General features: G+C 54.3%; 2 protein-coding genes across 2 annotated transcripts in view; one reads left to right on the top strand and one right to left on the bottom strand.

Annotated features, from left to right (window-relative positions):
- The window catches only part of FAM151A (family with sequence similarity 151, member A), a 20,214-nt gene extending 16,501 nt beyond the window's left edge, over positions 1 to 3,713 (top strand). The window contains exons 5-8 of the mRNA XM_011973823.1: positions 213 to 437; positions 1,181 to 1,320; positions 2,336 to 2,479; positions 2,949 to 3,713. Coding sequence (XP_011829213.1) covers positions 213 to 437; positions 1,181 to 1,320; positions 2,336 to 2,479; positions 2,949 to 3,622 — 1,183 coding nt within the window. The 3' untranslated portion in view covers positions 3,623 to 3,713. The remainder of the gene's footprint in view (positions 1 to 212; positions 438 to 1,180; positions 1,321 to 2,335; positions 2,480 to 2,948) is intronic.
- Positions 1,499 to 20,534, bottom strand: part of ACOT11 (acyl-CoA thioesterase 11) — a 70,640-nt gene continuing 51,604 nt past the window's right edge. The window contains exons 4-16 of the mRNA XM_011973824.1: positions 20,037 to 20,097; positions 18,589 to 18,687; positions 17,950 to 18,085; positions 15,228 to 15,384; positions 13,313 to 13,432; positions 11,366 to 11,510; positions 10,065 to 10,120; positions 8,863 to 8,929; positions 8,374 to 8,457; positions 7,665 to 7,798; positions 5,609 to 5,740; positions 4,808 to 4,934; positions 1,499 to 3,933 (exon numbers count right to left, since the gene is read on the bottom strand). Coding sequence (XP_011829214.1) covers positions 3,778 to 3,933; positions 4,808 to 4,934; positions 5,609 to 5,740; positions 7,665 to 7,798; positions 8,374 to 8,457; positions 8,863 to 8,929; positions 10,065 to 10,120; positions 11,366 to 11,510; positions 13,313 to 13,432; positions 15,228 to 15,384; positions 17,950 to 18,085; positions 18,589 to 18,687; positions 20,037 to 20,097 — 1,474 coding nt within the window. The 3' untranslated portion in view covers positions 1,499 to 3,777. The remainder of the gene's footprint in view (positions 3,934 to 4,807; positions 4,935 to 5,608; positions 5,741 to 7,664; positions 7,799 to 8,373; positions 8,458 to 8,862; positions 8,930 to 10,064; positions 10,121 to 11,365; positions 11,511 to 13,312; positions 13,433 to 15,227; positions 15,385 to 17,949; positions 18,086 to 18,588; positions 18,688 to 20,036; positions 20,098 to 20,534) is intronic.

Genomic DNA, 20,534 nt, shown 5'->3' with positions numbered 1-20,534 from the left:
ATCAGGATCTGAACCCAGACTTCCCTGACTCCAAAGTCCACGCCCAATTTATGGGACCTGAAACAAGCCATTCTGTTCTTTGGGACTCTGCTTCTGACCTTATCATAGATCCAATAGGCCCTGCCACTCCCTAGCACTGTGATGAGAACCCAGAGGACAGTAAGGGGCCGCCGCAGCTCCGTGATACCGATGTTTCTGATTTTTTTTTGCAGGTTCCTGGCCCTGGTCCAGGAGAAGTATCCCAAGGCTACCCTGTCTCCAGGCTGGACCACCTTCTACACGTCCACATTCCCAAACAGGACCTACACCCGAGCCATGGTGGAGAAGATGCACGAGCTGGTGGGAGTGGTACCCCAGAGGGTAACCTTCCCTGTGCGGTCTTCCATGGTGCGGGCCGCCTGGCCCCACTTCAGCTGGCTGCTGAGCCAATCTGAAAGGTGAAAACCACCAAACCCACCTCCACCCTCCTGGAGGCACTGATACCCCCAGCACGATCCCAGAAGCTCAGCTCATAGCTGGAAGGGTCTTAACGGTCATTTCGTCCAACCCCTGCTGGTGCTCATGCCGTCTACAGAGTCCCTGCTTTCTGCTTGCATACCTCTGGTGACGGGCTACTCACTACCTCCTGCAGGAGGCTTTTCATTGGTGGGTAATTCTCTGCCCTCTGGAAAATATTTATACCAAGACACAATTTGTCTCCCCACAGCTTCCTCCAATAGGAGCCAGCTGTACCCCTGGGGCTACACAGATTGTGCCTTCAACCCCTGCCCTAGGATAGCCCTACAGAATTTAGAGACTTCTCTGCCCCCACTATTCCCCCCTACCTTCCACAGTACTCCCAAAGCTGCCCCTCCCCCTCTTGATGCCTGATCTACCCTTCCACACCCTGCCCCATCTGTCCTGCCCCTTTCCTAAGACAGGACTCAGAAATAGACACTGCAAATGAGGAGGCAAGACAGGCTCCCCCTCCCTCCTGGGCCTCTGCTTTCTGTCATCTTTCCTGAATTCCTTCTGGCTCCTGCCCTTGGGAAGGGGTAGGACTCAGGGAGAAGTGGCGGGTGGGCGACTGGAGGACAGATGCTCTACCCTGGGCCCAGCTGACATCCAGTTCTGAGCACAGGAGTGGGGCTGAGGGTCTGCTGGGCTCAGACAGGCACTGAGTCAGCTCTCGTGGCCCCAGGTACAGCCTGACACTGTGGCAGGCTGCCTCGGACCCCATGTCGGTGGAGGATCTGCTCTACGTCCGGGATAACACTGCTGTCCACCAAGTCTACTATGACATCTTTGAGCCTCTCCTGTCACAGTTCAAGCAGCTGGCCTGTAAGGAGAGAAACTGGGAAGGGCGGTGTGGGCTGGATTCTGCATGGGGCAGCACTTGGTGGGCACTAGAGCAGAGCTGGGCGGAAGGGATATCAGAAGGGGGAAGGCCAGAATGGGACAGGAGGCAGCTGCATTTTGTGTGCCAGGCCCTGGGATGGTATGCTAAGCTTCAAACATTCATTTTATTTTTATTTATATATTTTTTTGAGACATAGTCTGGCTCTGTCACCCAGGCTGGAGTGCAGCGGTTCAATCTCAGCTCCCTGCAACCTCCGCCTCCCGGGTTCAAGTGATTCTCCTGCACCACCACACCCGGCTAAATTTGTATTTTTAATAGAGACAGGGTTTCACCATGTTGGGCCAGGATGGTCTTGAACTTCTGCCCTCAGGTGATCCACCCGCCTTGGCCTCCCAAAGTGCTGGGATTACAGGTGTGAGCCACCTGCCTGACCCACACATTCATTTTATAGAGAAACTGAGGGATTCCATTTTATAGAGAAACAGCAGCTCAATACAGTCACTCAGCTTGTATGTGGCCCAGCAGATAGGAAACCAGCAAATTCCAAACCCCCCATTATTTCCCTTGGTGCACAGCTCCACTGTGGGTTACTCTAATGCTTCAGAGGCCTCCACTGCATTTGCTAAACAGTGATCAGATGCCACCGTCCAAACCCCTCATTCCCTTGTCCCCGAACCCAGAAGAGCCGCAGTTAAGCCATCTCAAAGGGGCCCCACAAGACTCTGCATTCCTGCCATGGAAGCCACCTAAGCGAGGGGGAAGGATACCAGCTCTGGGGCCAGACAGACCTGGCCCCATCAGGTTCCACTCCCAGCAACTTTGCTTACTGCTTATAAGACCTTGGGCAAGTCACTTCTTCTAGTCTACAAAACGAGGAAAGGATAGCTACTTGGCAGGGTGCCATGAGGTTTAGAGAGGATGCCTGTAGAGCTGTGGCCTACAGAAGGTGTTCCATGAATGGCAGCCACTTCACTTTGGCAATTTGGGGCCCCACAGTGAATGCCACACGGAAACCAATGTACTACACGGGAGGCAGCCTGATCCCTCTTCTCCAGCTGCCTGGGGATGATGGTCTGAATGTGGAGTGGCTGGTTCCTGACGTCCAGGGCAGTGGTCAAACAGCAACAATGACCCTCCCAGGTAAGGTCTACCCTTCAACCCTGGTGCTCCTAGCTCATCTGCAGGGGTGTCCTTTGCTTGGGGCAGGTAACTCCAGTCTCTGTTGCCATGACAACACGGGTTTATTTACACCATACCCTGGATGCAAGGTGGGGCAGGGTTGCGGGAGAGGGAGAGGGAGTACAGTGATGTCAAGAGCACAGGGCTCCTGGCCTTCAGACCAGTCCTCAGCCACAGTGCTACGGGCAAGGCCGGCACCAGCCCCCAGACTGAGTCATGGGTAAAGGCCAAGAGCTGAAGCAAGAGTTTCTCACGCACCAGGCACATTTATAAAGCAACCCATCCACCTGGAGCCCAAAAATGGGTTGACAGATTCCAGAGAGGCAAGATCCTTGATGACTCCATAACTCCCACTGCCCCTTTAACAAGGGACTCTAAAACCTATGATAACCCAAATCCTAAACCCTGTTGCCCCTGCCGCCTCTTCCAGACACAGAAGGCATGATCCTGCTGAACACTGGCCTCGAGGGAACTGTGGCTGAAAACCCCGTGCCCATTGTTCATGCTCCAAGTGGCAGCATCCTGACGCTGGAGTCCTGCCTGCAACAGCTGGCCACACGTCCCGGACACTGGGGCATCCATTTGCAAATAGCAGAGCCCGCAGCCCTCCGGCCGTCCCTGGCCTTGCTGGCACACCTCTCCAGCCTTGGCCTCTTGCATTGGCCTGTGTGGGTTGGGGCCAAAATCTCCCACGGGAGTTTTTCGGTCCCTGGCCATGTGGCTGGCAGAGAGCTGCTTACAGCTGTGGCTGAGGTCTTCCCCCACGTGACTGTGGCACCAGGCTGGCCTGAGGAGGTGCTGGGCAGTGGCTACAGAGAACATCTGCTCACAGATATGCTAGAGCTGTGCCAGGGGCTTTGGCAACCTGTGTCTTTCCAGATGCAGGCCATACTGCTGGGCCACAGCACAGCTGGAGCCATAGCCAGGCTGCTGGCATCCTCCCCTCGGGCCACCGTCACAGTGGAGCACAGCCCAGCGGGGGGCGACTATGCCTCTGTGAGGACAGCGCTGCTGGCAGCCAGGGCTGTGGATAGGACCCGAGTCTACTACAGGCTGCCCCAGGGGCACCGCAAGGACTTGCTGGCCGATGTTGGCAGAAACTGAGCACCCCGGGGTGGTGGCCCAGCGGGCTCCAGGGCGGAGGCTTCCCACGGGGAGGCAGGAAGAAATAAAGGCCTTTGGCTTTCTCCAGGCACTGTATGTGAGTCCTTGGGGGCAGGATGGAGTGGGAGTGGGCATGATGTGGCCACTGAGGGCATCTAGAGGGTCTGGAGGCTGGGGGCCAGATCATTCCGGTTGTCCAAGAGAAACTGCTCACAAGCCTTGAAGGTGGTGTAGAACTCAGAGGAGAGGCCGGCCACATTGGTAGTCACATAGTTGAGAACACCTGGGGTAGCCTGGTTGTAGTAGGACACCTGCAGGGTGGGAAGCCAGGCTCAGGGAGACCGAGCTAGGGGAGGGTACTGGGAAGGGGTGGGAGCCCAGTGGGCACGGGCTGGTGGTGAGTCAGCCTTGCTTGTCTTCTGGGAGGGCAGAAAATTCAACCCAACTCCCCAGGGTCTTAGATTACACAGTTGGCCAGCATGGCCTCCTCCAGCTGATCTCCCCCAACCCTTCCGGGGGCGCTGACAACCCTGGCTTCCCGCCACCACACACGACATTGTCATCGTGCATCTTCCCCGCCAGCCAGAGGCCCTGGAGGGCAGCGGCTGCGTCTCCAGGGCCCAGCTCTGAATCTTGGCCATAGAGACACGTTAGACATTAGCCCAGGGATGGTTCTGAGGCGCTCATGGGTTCAAGCATATGAATTCAGCAAACACCAGCTGAGTCTCTGCTGGGTGAGTCTCAGGGCCCGGCTGCAGGGCCCTAACAGAAGCTGTGAGTGGGGAGGCTGCAGTACCCCACCCTCACTTTCCCTCAGCCTCCTGCCCATCAACACAGACTGCACTGCTGGGTTTTATGGGCCCTCAGAGCCCATATAAAGACTTCCTAGATGAGAAGGGCTATCCAAGGGAATGACGAGTGAGATGGAATTTCAGTTCAGAAACCAGGCCTTCTGACTTCAGCACCCAGAGCTTTTTCCAAGACCATGCAGCAGCCTCTGACTTACCTCTATACAGATGAGATCATTTTCAGCCCCTGACACTCCAGGCTCCCCCAGGCTGGAAGCAGGAGCCTGCTGGGGCGCCCAGCTCTGAGACTATCCTAGCCCAGCAGTGCTAAGCTCAATATACGTGTGGTGTTGGGGTGGAGCCAGGCTGGGGGCGTGGTGAGGGGGACCGGCCTCACCTTGGTCAGCTGGTCCCCCTCGCGCCAGAAGCAGAAGCCTGAGCAGAGGGTCTCTCCGCGTCTGTACTCTGGCGTCTCTCGGTGTGTGGGCAGCGTGACCGACCTCAGCGCGATGACATAGGGGTCCCTGAGTGAAGGAAGGGTAGCAAGGGGACAGGGGTCAGCCACAGAAGAAAGTGGGGGCCTGTTCCGCCCAACCAAAGCCCAGACCCTGCCCCCTCTGGCACGGATTCCTCACCAGGGGATGCAAGGCACATCGACTCTTAAAGCCCCGATGCAGGGCTCAGGGCCAGGCTGGAGGGAGGAGGCACCTGTGGGTTAGCACCAAATTCACCAGGAGCCAACCTGCCTCCACGGTGGACTTTCTGGAAAAGCCACTCTACTTCAACGCTCGGGGGAAGACTCGTGGGCTTTGGGATTTTTTTCTGTCCCTGTCTCTCCAGCAAAAGAGATGTTTAGGCCCTCCAGCCCACACAGGGCTGTCAGAGGAAGGAGGCCAAGGACGTGGCCACCCGAGAAATATCCTGTCCAAGGCCTGCATCGAAGCAGCCTGAGCCACCCTGGGCAAGGGCAGCCCTGCTGTAGGGAATGTGACAAGAAGGGAAGCGTGTCCCCCTGTCCCCTATTTTACCCATGGTAAAGCCACAGCAGCCCAGAAAAGTCTAGTGGTGCCTGGGGCCCCACAGCCAATGGGAAGCAGAGCTCTGGCTCCAGGCTGATGGCCTTCCCTGGGAGGGAGATGCGGCCACCCTACCACTCCGTCCAGTTGTGTCTCCCACCCCACAGCAGATAGGCACACACCCATTGTCACAAGGCTTCCGCCTCGAGGCCAGGATCACGAAGTCCTGTGGCTTTGTGTGACCTCCAAGCGCAGGGCTGGTGACGTGGTAGATGGCATCGTCCTCGTCCACCTGCTGCACTAGCTCCACGCTCCTGTGGGGAGGTCGGGATCTCAGGGCCCCAGGAAGCTTCCAGCTCCCATGCAGGCAGCCGGTCTGCCCATGCCCTGCCACAGTGCAGCGCCTGAGCAGCTTCTGTGGTGGGATGTCACCCCCCGTACTGCTCAGCAGGGACCAGCAGGAAGGCAGCAAGGCCCAGTCAAGATGGACACACATGTGCGTGTGTACACACAGGCACACGTAGACGTGCATGCAAGTAAATGAACACATACACACAGACACGGGAACAAAGATGTGCACATACATGAACACACGTGGTCATATGTGCACAGGCACATGGACAGACACCAGTATACAGAGAGACCCACGTGTGTCTGTACATGTCTGCGCAGGTACAGACACCACAAGGATGTGTGATGATTTAGCAGTTGTTCTTAACATTTACTGAGCGCCCACTGAGTGCCAGGTGCTGTTCTAAGTGCTTTACATGTGTTGCTTAAGCTCCATAACAGCCCCATGCTGTAGACACTTTTAGTGTTCCCATCTCATAGATGAGGAAGATAACCTGCCCACAGCCACAGAGCTAATAAGGAAGCAGGGCTGGGGTGTGTTCAGGCTATCAGGTGGCAGAGATGTATCCCTAGGCCCAGGCACCTGACACATACATGCATGGGCATACACAGGTTCATATCTACACGTGCATCCACACAAGGACACCCACACAGAGGCAGACATGGCCACGTCCAGACCCACCTTCTCCTCGCCAATTCCCTGCCCGCACTCAGCAGTAGGCAGGGTATGGGGAAGAAACTAGGGGCTCTCTTTCCCCTCAGGCCACTCCCCCACAAATCCGATCAAGTATCAAGATTTGGTCTGGCCTTCAAGGCCCACCCCAGCCTCCCTCTAAGAAGCCCACCTATCACATGCACAACCGCCCTCCCCCTACACGACACCCACCACCAAATCACCTCTCTGCCTTCTGGAAGGGGACAACCAGCAGGCCTGAGTCAGCTGGGCCAGGGATTTTTAAGGCAACATGGCCCTTTTTGCAAAGAAACCTTCAGCAGAGCTACAAGCCTGCTCGGGAGAAGACAGATGGGGTAGGAAGGGGAAGGCCAGTTTGTCAAAATACAATTCGCCAAACGACCGGCACACTGAGTTTCCAAACACACAGAACCTCCTTATGGAAATCTTCCAGAATGTAGGCTCCTCATAACAAGCGATTCTCAAATAACCCCCCCCAAGCCAGGGTGTTGGCAGAATAGAAAATGACTTTAAGGGGACTTGAAAAACACAAATTTTGCTATTTTCCTAAGAACATATTTATCTTCCTTGACTAAATTCGAGAAGAAGATAGTCAGCCGAACAATCAACAAATTTGGAGGAACAAATGTATGTAAAGGAATCATATATTTCTATTCATAATCATTCATTATATTCAAAAATAACATATTTGTGAGGAAAATCAGCAAACTTGGTAAGTTCAGCAAACTGGCCATGCTATATCCCACTCACCCTTCAGCCTTCTGACTCCACCCCAAGCAGTTCTGGAAGCCCCTTTGGAAACACAGAACTCCAGAGCACATGGTTTGAAAATCAGTATCTCTCAGTGTGAATCCATGACCCACTCTTCTTAAAAAGCATGCGTTTTAAGAAGAGAGAAACTGAAGCCAGAAAGGAAGTGACTTTGACTTATCCAGCATCACACAGCTGGTTGGGACAGAAGCAGGACTTCAACTCAAGCCTCCAGCTCCAATTCCATGCTCAGTCTCTTCCCTAAGGGCTCAAAATACCCACGACCCTGACCCCCTACCCAACATGGAACTACAACCCACTCCCAGCCCCTGCTAATGGCCAGCAGGGCAGAGCATCATGGAGGATGACCTACAGAAGAAGACACCCTCTCCCTCAACAGGCTGGAGAAGGGACACTGCCCTGCCCTCACCCTGGCCCCTCACCGGTAGTGCTTGTCCCACTCTGGCCTCCGACGCAAGTCCGAGAGCAGCAGGAAGGCCTGGGCTGCATCCACATGCACGACCATCTCCATGTGGAAGGAGAGGAACTTGTCATCCTCCAGAGTGTACAGGCGGACCTGCATGGGACACAGGGCAGCCTCATTTGCTGGGTGGTGGAGTGGACTGATGGGGATGCTGGAGGCTGAGGCTGGAAGCTCAGGACTATGGCTGACTTGCTGTGTGACTGTGAATGCACAGCTCAGCCTCTCTGAGTCTCAGCTGCATCCCCATGAATTCAGCACATTTGTGCTGAGAATCCAAGCCCTAGCGTCACAGGCAGGAGGCGGCTTGTCCAAGGGCACAGGCAGCTGGCAGAGCTTAGGTCTCCTGTAAGCCCGTGCCTGTTGGCTGCCCCCATCCCTGCAGCGATCACTGCAGAAGAACAGAGAGGAAGTGCCTGGTCAGACAGGAGCAGACCTGAGTGGCTGAGAACAGGAAGTGGGGCAGGCAGGAGAGAAGGATCTAGGGGTTCTCAACTCTAGGCCCTGCAAAGGTGGGTACGTTTCCATAACTGGACTGGTTTCTTGATCTCACCCAATTCTTTGAGGAGATCCTTTTTTGACATAAGTGGTATAGGAGAGTTCTTGTTGCTTGCCATCAGCCACCTCTGGTTCAGAGGAGAAAGGAAAATTGGGTGGGTGGGGTCAGCTACCTGATTGATCTCCGAGGACAGCACCCAGTTGTCCTTGGCCACGAGCATCCTCAGGGAGGAGACGTTATTGTAGCTCAGGTACACCTGGAAGAGCACACAGGTGCTACCACTACCATGCCCCCTTCCTCCAAGGCCCCTGAGCCGAGGCCAAGGGTGTGCCAGAGAGGAACCTGGACCATGAATGGGGGGCATGGGGGGCATGGGGGGCAGTGCTGAGGAAAGAGTCCTGGACTTTGGGAAGGGAGGTCCAGTCTTGGGCTTGGCTAGACCCACTGTGTGACCCTGGACAAGCTGCTCTGCCTCTCAAGGTCTCCGCTTCCACCTGCCAAATATGGACACAGGCAAGCTCTTTGCTAACGGTAGCAACCATGAGGTGTGTCATTCATATTCTGTTCTCCCCGGCCTTCCCCCAAACCCATTCTGACAGGCAGGGAAGGGTAGGGGCCCCAGTGGGTCTGAAGACTGTTCCCTTGGAGCAGAGGGCCTTACCTGGTTGCTAGGGTCCCAGGGGACGGAGAGGGGCACCTCTGTCTGCTTACAGGACACAATGTACTTCCTGGGAAGGAGGGAAGATGACAACCTGGGTCCCCTGGACGTCCAGCACTTTCCACAGACTCTACTGCAGGCCTACTGTGTGCTAGGCCCTGTGCTGAGCCCGGCAGAGTGGGAGACTCCTGTCTGTCTAGGGAGGCTGGATGGTCACACAGGACACAGCAGCTGAGAGCACACCAGCTCGGCTCCTACACCAGGGAAAGCTCGGAGGCGGGAGTGAGCCAGCAAGGAAGGGTGTGGCGTCTAAGGCTCGGTCCCCACACCCCACATCCTGGCTGACTGACCTCACCCTAATGCTGCTGTGTCCTCATCTGTGAAATGGGATCAGCAGTCACCCCTGCCTCAGGGGTCATCACAAGGAGAATAGTGCCTGGCACACAGTAGATGCTCAGTAAATGCTATAGATGCACCCTTTCTTATTAACAACAGCTTGTGATCCCTGGTGTGCTTATAGCCTCCAAAGTCCGTAAGTGCTTTCACAGCAGAGTGAGACACACCTGGATTGATTGACTGATTGATTGATTGATTGATTGATTGATTGATTTTGAGACGGAGTCTTGCTCTGTTGCCCAGGCTGGAGTGCAATGGCACAATCTCGGCTCACTACAACCTCCACCTCCTGGTTCAAGCGATTATCTTATCTCAGCCTCAGCCTCCTGACTATAAGTGCACTGGGACTACATGCGCCCACCACCATGCCCAGCTAATTTTTGTATTTTTAGTAGACACGGGGTTTTGCCATGTTGGCCAGGCTGGTCTCGAACTCCTGACCTCAGAGGATCTGCCTGCCTCAGCCTCCCAAAGTGGCTGTACCTCTTGAACAACTGCATCTCCTCTCTGAATGTTTCTTCATCTGCCAAGTGGGCATCAGAATCAATGGGAAGAACACAGGATTTAAAATCGGCAGGTTCAAATTCTGACTCTGCTGATGCTATTTGTGTGTCCCTGGGCAAGCCACCTAACCCCTCTGTCCCCAGCATCCTCGCCTATACAACAGGCCAGAAGATAGCTGTGTAATGAGACCGAAACGAGAGGATGAAAAGGGCCTGGCCCAGGGCCCAGCGCACAGGCAGCTCTGAAGAAAAGCGAGCACCCTGGGGTCAGTGGAGCGTTCTGCCCACTACTCAGCCCCTGCTCACCTGTCTAGGCGGATCTTCTTTCTGGCACTGGCCTCTCGGTACCGCCGCTCGCCATCCTGGGGAAGAAGTCGGGATAGGCTGTGCTGTGAGAGGAGCAACTAGCTACCCCAACCCTCTATCCTGCCCCCTCTCCATCCCCCAGGGCCCAAGGAGATCCTGCAGCCCTAACGTGGAGTTCAGGTGTCACTGGGGCAGCTGGAATCAAAACCTCCTGGCCAGGAAAGTGGGAAACTAAGCTGTAGCCCCAGCTCCCCTCAAACTCTGAGTGACCTGGGAACACCATCTCCCCTGGCAAGACCTCAGTTTCCTCCTCTGTAAAATGGGGATCCTTACAGGCCCCTTACAATGGTAATGACAGTCCACATTTATTGAGCACTTGCTACACACCAGGCACTCTTTTCAAGGCCTTTCCATGCGGAATTGCACCAAATCCCTAAAACAACCCTCCGAGGCTGGGGCTAGTGCTGTGTCCATTCTACAGAGGAGGAACCTGAGACAACGAAGGGTGAGGGCTTGCCAAGGCCACAGGGGTAAGGGCTGAGGCCAGGATCAGCACCCCAGTGGCCTGCCTCAAGCCCACCCTCTTTACCACCACATCTAACGTCCCCCAGTCCCAAGCACGACACGGAAAATGCCTGGGAAGCGGCTGTGGCTGTGACCCTCAGCTCCCGATCCTGAGGCTCTGCCCAACTCCACAGCTCACGCTAGGCTCTGGAAGGCAGGGGACCTCTCCCGAGGGAGGGAGCGGCCTCTCCAAGGCCTGGCCCACAGGAGGCACAGGGAGCATTTTATTAGAGAGGACCTTTGCACCAGGCTCCTGACTGTCTTCCCGTGCCCCTTGCGTCGCTTTCACCATCCTCCTAATCGCTCCCAGGATGCAACCAGGCATGGAGTCAGTACTGCATCTATCGCCCCACAGTCCTGTGAGGCAAGGACTGCAGATGCACCCATTTTACACATGGGGACTGAAAGCTCAAGGGGACATCACTTGAATGTGGTAGAGGCGAGGTTCCAACCCACATCTGACTCCAAAGCCAGTACTCTCCCAACCCTGTGGCTCATGACAGTCCATTAATCCCCAACCTCGAGCCAGACCCACACATATTCCAAGTTCTGTCAGGCAGAACAAGCCCGCCCTGCACAAGGGGCATCCCGGGGCTCACAGCCAGGACACTCAGAGCTGGCCGTGCCCCAGCACAGGGGTAGGGTGGGCCCCTCACACCTCTAGGCTGCAGGGGGCTGGCAGGCAGAGAGGGAGGGGAGGGGAGCTGCTGGTGGGGCAGGGCGCTGGTCCCACTTACCCCGGGCTGGGGCCGAATCCAAGGCAGCAGCTGGGGCTGGTCATCTGCGTCCAGGACCACAAAGGTCATAAAGGCACTGTTGATGTGGCGCCGGTGGGTCTCAGCCTGCTGGCGATAGGCCTCCACACATACGCCCACCTCCATGCTGAGGGGAAAGAGTGCGGCTTCCAACCTGGACAGACCTTCCCATGGGCCATGCCTCCTCCTCAACACACACACTCACACACACACATACACACACATGCATGCACACACATGCATTCACACACACACTCACACACGTATGCACACACACTCCTGCAGTTCTTCCAGCAACCTGGATCAGAGTCCCAATGACAGGATACCTGGGACCACACCCTCCACTAATGTTTACAGAGCACCTCCTGTGTGTGTCCGGCCCTGTGAGGATGAGGGAGTGAATAAACCCATCCAGTCCATGCCTCGTGGGCTAATGGCCGGGGGAGGAGGCAACCAAGAAAGCAAAGGTATAAATATGCCAACATAAACCGCGAAGGGGCATGAGGACATAAACCAGGAGGTGGAGGTGCACAGCCTAATTAGCAAATGTTCATCATGTGCATATTTACAAGTGCTGTGGCAGCCTGGCTTCCAACAGCTCAGTTGCTGCTATTCATGTGTATCTTACCATCTTTATTTCTTTATTCCTTTATTTATTTTTTGAGACAGTCTCATTCTGTCACCCAGGCTGGGGTGCAGTGGCACAATCTCAGCTCACTGCAACCTCCGCCTCCTGGGTTCAAGGGATTCTTGTGCCTCAGCCTCCCAAGTAGCTGGGATTACAGGTGTGTGCCACCACATGTGGCTCATTTTTTGTTTATTTAATAGAGACGGGGTTTCGCCATGTTGGCCAGGCTAGTCTTGAACTCTGAGCCTCAAGTGATCTGCCTGCCTCGGCCTCCTAAAGTGCTGGGATTACAGGCATGAGTCACTGCACCCAGTCACTTACCATCTTTATTAATTATAAAATAGCCACCACCATTCCCCCTCACTTGGGAAGTTCTATAATTGCAGAATGTGGACATTATATAGATGGGGAAACCAAGGCCTAGAACTGGGCAATAATTTTTCCAAGGATTCCAGATTCCTGGAATCTGCTAAAAACCAGGCTTCACAGCTCCTACGAAAGGGCTTTTCCCCTGCACCGCGGCAGAATGTGTGAAGTCAGACTGCAAATAACAACAGTAATAGTAACAGCAGCCGCAATGGCTGATCTTTACCGGACATTTTCTCTGGCATTCTACTAGCAACAGCTCATTGAATCCTCATAACTCTGAGGTCATTGTGATGAGCCCCATTTTATAGGTGAAAGAACCAAGACTCAGGGGGGTTAAGTTGCTTCCCAAGGTCACAGAGCCAGTAAGAGGTGGAGCCAAACTCGAACCCAGCAGCCTGGCTCTGATCCCTCACTTTTAATGATTAAATAATGATCTCTGAAATTCTCAAAAAATTTACTTATTTAAAGTCAGTTTTCATGGGAGTAGGTATCAGAATTCATTGTAAAGGCAACGACTCTGTAGACTAATTGTTTTAGGAAATGTGTGGGAAAGGGTTTGATAAACAACCAAACACTGGCAAGAAGTGGCCCTGTGATCTGAGCATATAGCGGTCCAGGCCTGGAGCCAGGAGCCAAGGAGAGGGACAGAGACACTGATCTGAGACAGTGGGAGACAGGGGCTGGGGGATCCCACAGAAGGGGTCCCTGACCCAGCCAGGGATAGGCAGGACTGGGAGCCAGGGAAGGCTTCCAAGAAGGGAACATCAAAGCTGAATTTCAGAGACAGTGAAGGAACCCAGCAGCCGGGCGAGGATTTAGACCCTGTCTGCAGGCCAAAGGGCTCCTGGACGGTTTGCAGTAGGGTCCTTTCTAGGGTCAGAAAGAGCCCTCAGCCCCGAATGGCCCTGGCCGCGCCCATCCCAGACCCTCACCTATGTTTGAAGGCATTGTTCACGATGGCTTTGAGCACCAGACGGTCACCGACCTGGGACGGGCCTCGGAAGTGGAACATCTCAATGGCCTTCAGCGTAGGGTGGGCACGGCAGAGCCGACTGAGGAGGTTTGGAGGGGGGAGACAGAAGGAATGCCCTCAGTGCTTTAGCCACTAGTTTGGGCCAGGTTTTTTTTTTGTTTTTTTTTTTTTGAGACGGAGTTTCACTCTTATTGCCCAGGCTGGAGTGCAATGGCATAATATCGGCTCACTGTAATGTCTGCCTCTTAGGTTCAAGCAATTCTCCTGCCTCAGCCTCCTGAGTAGCTGGGATTACAGGTGTCCACCACCATGTCCGGCTAATTTTTTGTATTTTTAGTAGAGACGGGGTTTCACCATGTTGGCCAGGATGGTTGCAAACTCCTGACCTCAGGTGATCCACCCACCTTGGCTTCCCAAAGTGCTGGGATTACAGGCACGAGCCACTGCAACCGGCCTTTTTTTTTTTTTTTTTTGAGACAGGGTTTCATTCTGTTGCCCAGGCTGGAATGCACTGGTGCTATCTTGGCTCACTCTAACCTCCACCTTCCGGGTTCAAGCAACTCTCCCATCTCAGCCTCCCAAGTAACTGAGACTACAGGCACACACCACCACACCTGGCTAATTTTTGTATTTTTAGTAGAGATGAGGTTTTACCTCATTGCCAACCTGGTCTTGAACTCCTGACCTCAAGTGGCCTCGGCTTCCCAAAGTGCTGGGATTACAGGCATGAACCACCACACTAGGCCAGCTTGGGCCGGCCTCCTACCCTAGTCCCATCCCCAGACCCAGCCTGGAACTACACATTCTGACCCACCCACTGCCACCCAAACCAGTGGCAGTTCTGCTCAGAGGCACAGAACTGAAGTCTCATTTCATAGCTTAGAATACTGAGGTCTATGCATGGTGGGAAAGGAGCCAAGTTTGAGGAGACAGAAGAAAGCAGGGTTTGGGGTAAACCCCTTTCCCATTTTCCTTCCAACTTTTACACCTTGGTAGCTGCTGTTCCTACTATCTAGAAGCCCTCCCCTAACCCAAAGCTACTTGGCATTCAAGGCCCAGCTGAAGTGTTCTTCCTCCAGGCAGCCTTCCCTGACCATCAGCCTCTTACCCTCCTCTGGGATCTTCCTGCACTTCTAGCCAAGGCTGCCCAAAAGAGCATTGCTTATGCACTGTCTCCCACAGGTTAAACTGGAAGAGGGGCCATCGAAGCCAGGCTCTAAAGAATAAGGAGGAATCCGCCTGGCTGGGAAGGGCATGGGTTGGGAAGGGCAGTCCTGGTAAAGGGAACAGCAAAAGCAAAGTCATGGAGGTGTGAGAGTGTCAATTAGTGAAGGTCAGTTACCATAACTATAAAAAACACCCTGATATTTAGGGTAGAACAAGCCCCAGACAGGCACAGAGGTTATAGGAGAGAAAACAATTTTCACCCCTTGGAGGAAGGGAACAGTGAGAGATGGCTTTATGGAGGAAGTGGGCAGGATATTAGCAGACAAAGAAGAGTAGGGGAAACACAGCAGGAGCCTACACCAGGGGCAAAGGCAGGGGCTGGGAAAGTGGAGGATGGCAACACAGAGCAGCAAATGGCTTGATGTGAAGGGAACATAGACACTAGAAGGAGTACAGGTAGGGCCAGATCAAGAGGAGGATCTAGTGCCAGGCCAAGAGAGCTGTTGTTTCCCACGTAAAAGATGAGAGCTTTTTGAGTAGAACAAGAAATAGTCAGTTCACAAAAATTCTTTATCTGATTTGGAACAGCCAAGCTTCTGAAGCCTTGAATGCCAACCCTAAGCTGGGGTTTCCCCTCCAGAGGGAGGTGGCCAAGGGGAGGAGGAGGAGAAAGGAGGGGAGGCAGAGGCAGTACATTCTGCCCTCACCTGGCTGCAATGGTGGCCACATTCTCCATCCAGGCCATGATCTGGCCCCCAAAGGTGTTGCCCTGGTGATTGGCATGGGGAGGCAGGACCAGCTCCACGCTCTCCACACGAGTCTTCTCGGCCGGCACCATGTGGCTGCAGTCTCTGCTCTCCAGATCTGACCAGGGATGGGGTGAGGGAGGGAAGCGGGGAGGTGAGAACATTCCCAAGGGCAGCCCCTCCCCACAGGCAGCCCGGAGACCCCCACCACTCCACCCCACTCAGGTTCTTTTATTTATTCGGCACCAAGTGCACATGAGGCAGAGGGTGGCCCTGGGTGAGAGATGAGCCCATTCAGTGCCGTGGACCCATCACCAGCTCTGAGACAAGACAGCTGGTCTGAGTCTCAGCTCCACTCCAGACTGCCTGCATGGCAGTGGGCAAATCGAGTAATCCCTCTGAGCCTCAGTTGCCTCATTTGTAAAGGCAGATGTGAACGCCGACCCAACAGGACTGTGTGAAGATGAAATGTTATTGTTGTCACAAAGTGCTTGACTCAAGGCCAGTCGTAATAGCTCATGCCTGTAATCCCAGCACTTTGGGAGGCCAAGGCGGGTAGATCACTTGAGGCCAGGAGTTCGAGACCAGCCTGGCTGACATGGCGAAACTCTGTCTCTACTAAAACACAAAAAAATTAGCTGGGCATGGTGGCAGGCGCCTGTAATCCCAGCTACTCTGGAGGCTGGGCCATGAGAATCACTTGAACCTGGGAGGCAGAGGTTGCAGTGAGCCGAGATCACACCACTACATTCCAGCCTGGGTGACAGAGTGAGATTCTGTCTCAAAAAATAATAATAATCACAAAGTGCTTGGCTCCAGTAAATATGCTCTCAAAAAGGACGGTTTTTCGCCGCCCTCTGCCCTGGTATCCTTGGCAGCAACGGCATTAGGATATCCTTAGTAGGAGAGGCCAGGCAGTGAATGGGGCCTTGGGCTTCAGGGCAGCAGATGCTGGCATGCTCCACCAAATCCAAGGTGGTGTCATTTGTCTCCCATCTCCCATGGAGAGACTTCTTCAGGGAGGGTCCATCAAAGAGCTGGCATTGCCCTTGGCTTGGCTTGCAGACTCTCAGAGATGCCACAGACAGGGTCAGGGCAGACAGGAGGGGAAGTTGAGGGTGGCCTGAGCCAAGGTCTGGAGACAGGACGGGGAGGGTATTCACAGGGCAATGGGGCCTGTGGCTTAGCAGGAGCTGCAGTGGGTCAAGAGACAGTACCCAGTGAAGCTGAGTGGCCAGCCAGAAGGCCCAGTGCCAGGCAAAGACACTTGAGCTGATTCTTAGGTGGGAGGGCTGTTAGGACAGAAGATATTTAGGAAGGCTGCAAGGGGATGGATAGATCAAGGGAGACTTAATGACTGTAGGAAGAGCTGGGCCTCCCCAGCTCCAGCCTCCAAGCCCAGCATAACCAGGGCACGTGGAACTCAGGGCACAGCTTGCTGCTTCCACTGGGCTTTGCAAGTTCTTCCTGCTCTCTCCCCACTCCCAGGAGATTTTCTCCTAAAGTCGCCTGCTTTTGGTTTCAAGGAAGACCCAAATTTGAACATTCTGGAGATGAGTAAACAAGTCCAAGGTCTCCCCTCTGGGCCTTTGCCCAGGCTGTGCCCTCTGTCAAGAACCCTTCCTTATATCCCACCTGTCAAAATCCCACTCAATCCAAAGTAGATCTTTCTGTACTGGTATAGAACAACCCCCAAGATATATTTCTAAGGGGAACTACAAGATACAGAACAGTATGTACTGAATGCCCCTTTTCAGGGGCTAAATAATACATGCTATGCTTAGATATGCAGGGAATACTTCTGGAAAGATACCCTAAAATGGGTAATAGTAGTTGCTTCTGGGGAGAGGACCTGGATTCTGGGATAGAAAGGAGTCTTGCTTTTTATTTTATATCTTTATATACACACACCTTATGTGTGTATGCATATATACACACACACATATACATAAGCATATATATATGCTTTTTACGTATGTTTTTTATATGCTTTTTATTTTATTTTATTTTATTTTTTGAGACAGAGTTTTGCTCTTTTTGCTCAGGCTGGAGTGCAATGGCACAATCTCGGCTCATTGCAACCTCCGCCTCCCAGGTTCAAGCGATTCTCCTGCCTCAGCCTCCTGAGTAGCTGGGATTACAGGTGCCTGCCACCACACCCAGCTAATTTTGTATTTTTAGTAGAGACGGGGTTTCACCATGTTGGCCAGGCTGGTCTTGAACTCCTGACCTCAGGCAATCCACCCACCTCGGCCTCCCAAAGTGCTGGGATTACAGGCATAAGCCACTGCGCCCAGCCTATATATGCTTTTTTTATAGATGCATATACATAAGCATATATATATGCTTTTTAAAAAATCCTACAGAGTCTTCAAGGTGTAGCTCAATACTATCTTCCCAAACACCTTGGCTTCTGGAGACCCAAATGTGTTTTGTGGACAAAAAAGGGATTTCCACATGACCTAACTGCAGCTTCATGGTTCCTGGGAGCTGGTAGAGAGGCCCAAACACTCCCTTTCCCTAGAGGAGACCTCGGGGCCAAGAGGGCTAGAGAGGCCCAGGGCCACCAGTGGGTGGAAGTCCCTGGAGCCTCCCTTCCTGCCTCTGCCCAGTGGGGGCCCGGGGCAGAGAGGCCATGCAGGACTCCAGCTACCCTCCCCATGCACGGCTGGCAGCTGCTCACCGTCCTGAATGGCGCAGTTGGCCAGGAGATCCTTGATGGTGTCCGCATAGACAAGGCGCATGCGCCGGCGCTCGGCCGCCACACTGTGCTCCATCTTCTCCTCCTCTGTCTGTGGCGTGATCTGCTTCAGCTTCACCTGTCGGCCAGGGGACAGGGTGGGGGACACTCAGGGCAAGTCTCCTGAAATAGCACAAGGGCCTGTCCCCAGCACCATCCCATGCCCAAGGCTAGCACACGGCAGGCCTGGGCTGCTGCTCAGTTCCAAGGCTTCCTCCCTCTTTGCCCCATCTTCCTGCCTCCACGATGACCTGACACATATTCATCCTCCAGCTCCCACCCAGGTCCCTTCCTTGGGCAAAGGCTCAGAGGATAGGGAGTGTCACTGTAGGACATGCAGAATGGTGAGACCAGAAGAATCTTCGCTGGAGAAGCACAGGGAGAGGTGGGGGAAAGGAGTAGGGAGGTGGCTGGGGGTCCGAATGCAATGGGGGGTGGGCCTTCCTCTGGGAGCTGTGGATTCCTGCTGTGTCCCTCCCCATCCCCTCTGCCAACCCCCAACCTCACCACCCTGATCCAGACTTGCCATGGCAGGTGCCCAGGTCGCTGAGCAGCGTCCAGCAGCCAGGTGCACCCAGTTACCTTAGTGATCTCTCGGTGGGCCACGAAGGTGGCCAAGGCCTTGCACACATTCCACTGCTTCTCAGAGCACAGGTCCTCCGAGGCCACCTGGATGCCCACCTGGAGAGGAACAGTAAGGGCGAAGGAATGAGGGACAACATTGCACTCACCAGCGAGAAGGCCCGCAGCTCCGCCAGACAGCAAGTCCCAGCCCAGCCCAGGCCTCCGGAGTTTCTGCACCACCTACCAGGTCTGGGAGGCCAGAGATCTGAGGTAGGTTTTGACTCTGCCCTTGGGTCCCCGGGAAACCTTGGGCAAAACACTTCCCTTCTCTGGGCCTCAGTTTCCTCATCTACAAGGTGGGAGTGATCAGACCTACCCTTGTGGGATTGTTGAGAGGATTAAAATGAGACTATGTCTACAACAGGGCTTACTATAGGTAGAATGTTGGCTACATTTAAAGGATAGGCCAGTCTCAATGGCCTGTCATCCTAGAATTTTGGGAGGCTGCAGTGGAAGGATCACTTGAGGCCAGGAGTTCAAAACAAGCCAGGGCAACACAGTGAGACTCCTGTCTCTGCAAAAAAAAAAGAAAACACACACACACACACACACACACACACAAATTAGCTGGGTGTGGTGACGCATGTCTGTAGTCCCAGCTACTCAGGAGGCTGAGGCAGGAATATTGCTAAAGCCCAGGAGTTCGAGGTTACAGCGAGCTAGGATTGCACCACTGCACTCCAGCTTGGGTGACAGAGTAAGACCTCATCTCAAAAAAATAATAAAAATAAAAATAAAAGATCAAGAACAGGCACCTGGGAGTACCTGAGCATTTATGGGGTGCCCAGAGGCATACTCAGGACTACGTCACCCAGCCTCAGTGCTCCGTCAGGAACCACGGGCCCAGCTGGTGAAGTTGCCTGGGCCTGAAGTCCATAGGCAGGAAATAGAGCCCTCCCCCACAGCTCACAGAGCCCTGGGCATCACCAGCAGTCCATTAACTCAACAACTCTGCCACATAGGAATCATGTTCCCTTTTGCAGATGCGGAGACGGGCTGTGGGAGGCAAGCTCATGGGCCAACCCAGCACGCTCCTGCCCCAGCTCCTCCTCCAAGATCAGGTGCTCCTGCTGCCTTCCCTCCATTCCCATAAACACTAGGCTGCTGAGGCTGGATGTGAAGACTCAGGGGCCTGGAAGTCAAGTCCCATGCTGGAATCTGTGTAGCTCAGTGACCTGGGACAAGTCCCTTCCCGTCCCGGGCCTCGATTTTTCTGTCTGTGTTACGGGATTTGGAACAGGAAGATCCTTGGGATTCCCCTTGCTCTGCCAATCATTACAGAACTCTGCTGTTCTAATCAGGGCCCTGCGAGGGTGAGTGGCCCTGGGCTGCAGGGAGAAGAATGGATAGAGGAGGTAGAGGACCCACCCACGCACCCACTCCCAAGCAGTGCCCACCCCACACACCTCCATGCTGGAGTTGAAGGCCCGGTTCACCTTGGCCTTGATATTCACCACTTGTCCAACACTGGGGAGAGGAAAGCAGGAGGTGAGCCTTCCAGAGGGGCCAGAGTGAGGAACAGGGGCCTCAGATACTTGTAGCGCCTCTCTTGTGGGGAGCTGGCAGGAGAACTTCATGGTTTGCAGGGCATATTCACATCTGCGATGTCACCAAGTCCTCAAAGCCAGCCAGCAAGATAGTGTCAGCACCCCATTTCACAGATGGGGAAGCTGAGGCAGAGAGAAGTAGCATGATTGCACTCATCTGCTCCCCCGTTCCCTACTCCCTGTTGTCCAATTAATGCCTGTGCTTCTTTCGGCACTTGGCTCAATGGTCCCCTCCTCAGGGGAGCCCTCCCTGCCCTGCAGTGGCCCACCCACCAACAGAGGCCCTGCAGAGGCCCACCCACCAACAGAGGCCCTGCAGAGGCCCACCCACCAACAGAGGCCCTGCAGAGGCCCACC

The sequence above is a fragment of the Mandrillus leucophaeus genome, unplaced genomic scaffold (genome assembly GCF_000951045.1).
Source record: "Mandrillus leucophaeus isolate KB7577 unplaced genomic scaffold, Mleu.le_1.0 Scaffold14, whole genome shotgun sequence".
Taxonomy (NCBI): domain Eukaryota; kingdom Metazoa; phylum Chordata; class Mammalia; order Primates; family Cercopithecidae; genus Mandrillus; species Mandrillus leucophaeus.
Note: the sequence above shows the minus strand (reverse complement) of the source record. Positions and strands in the feature narration are given on the sequence as shown.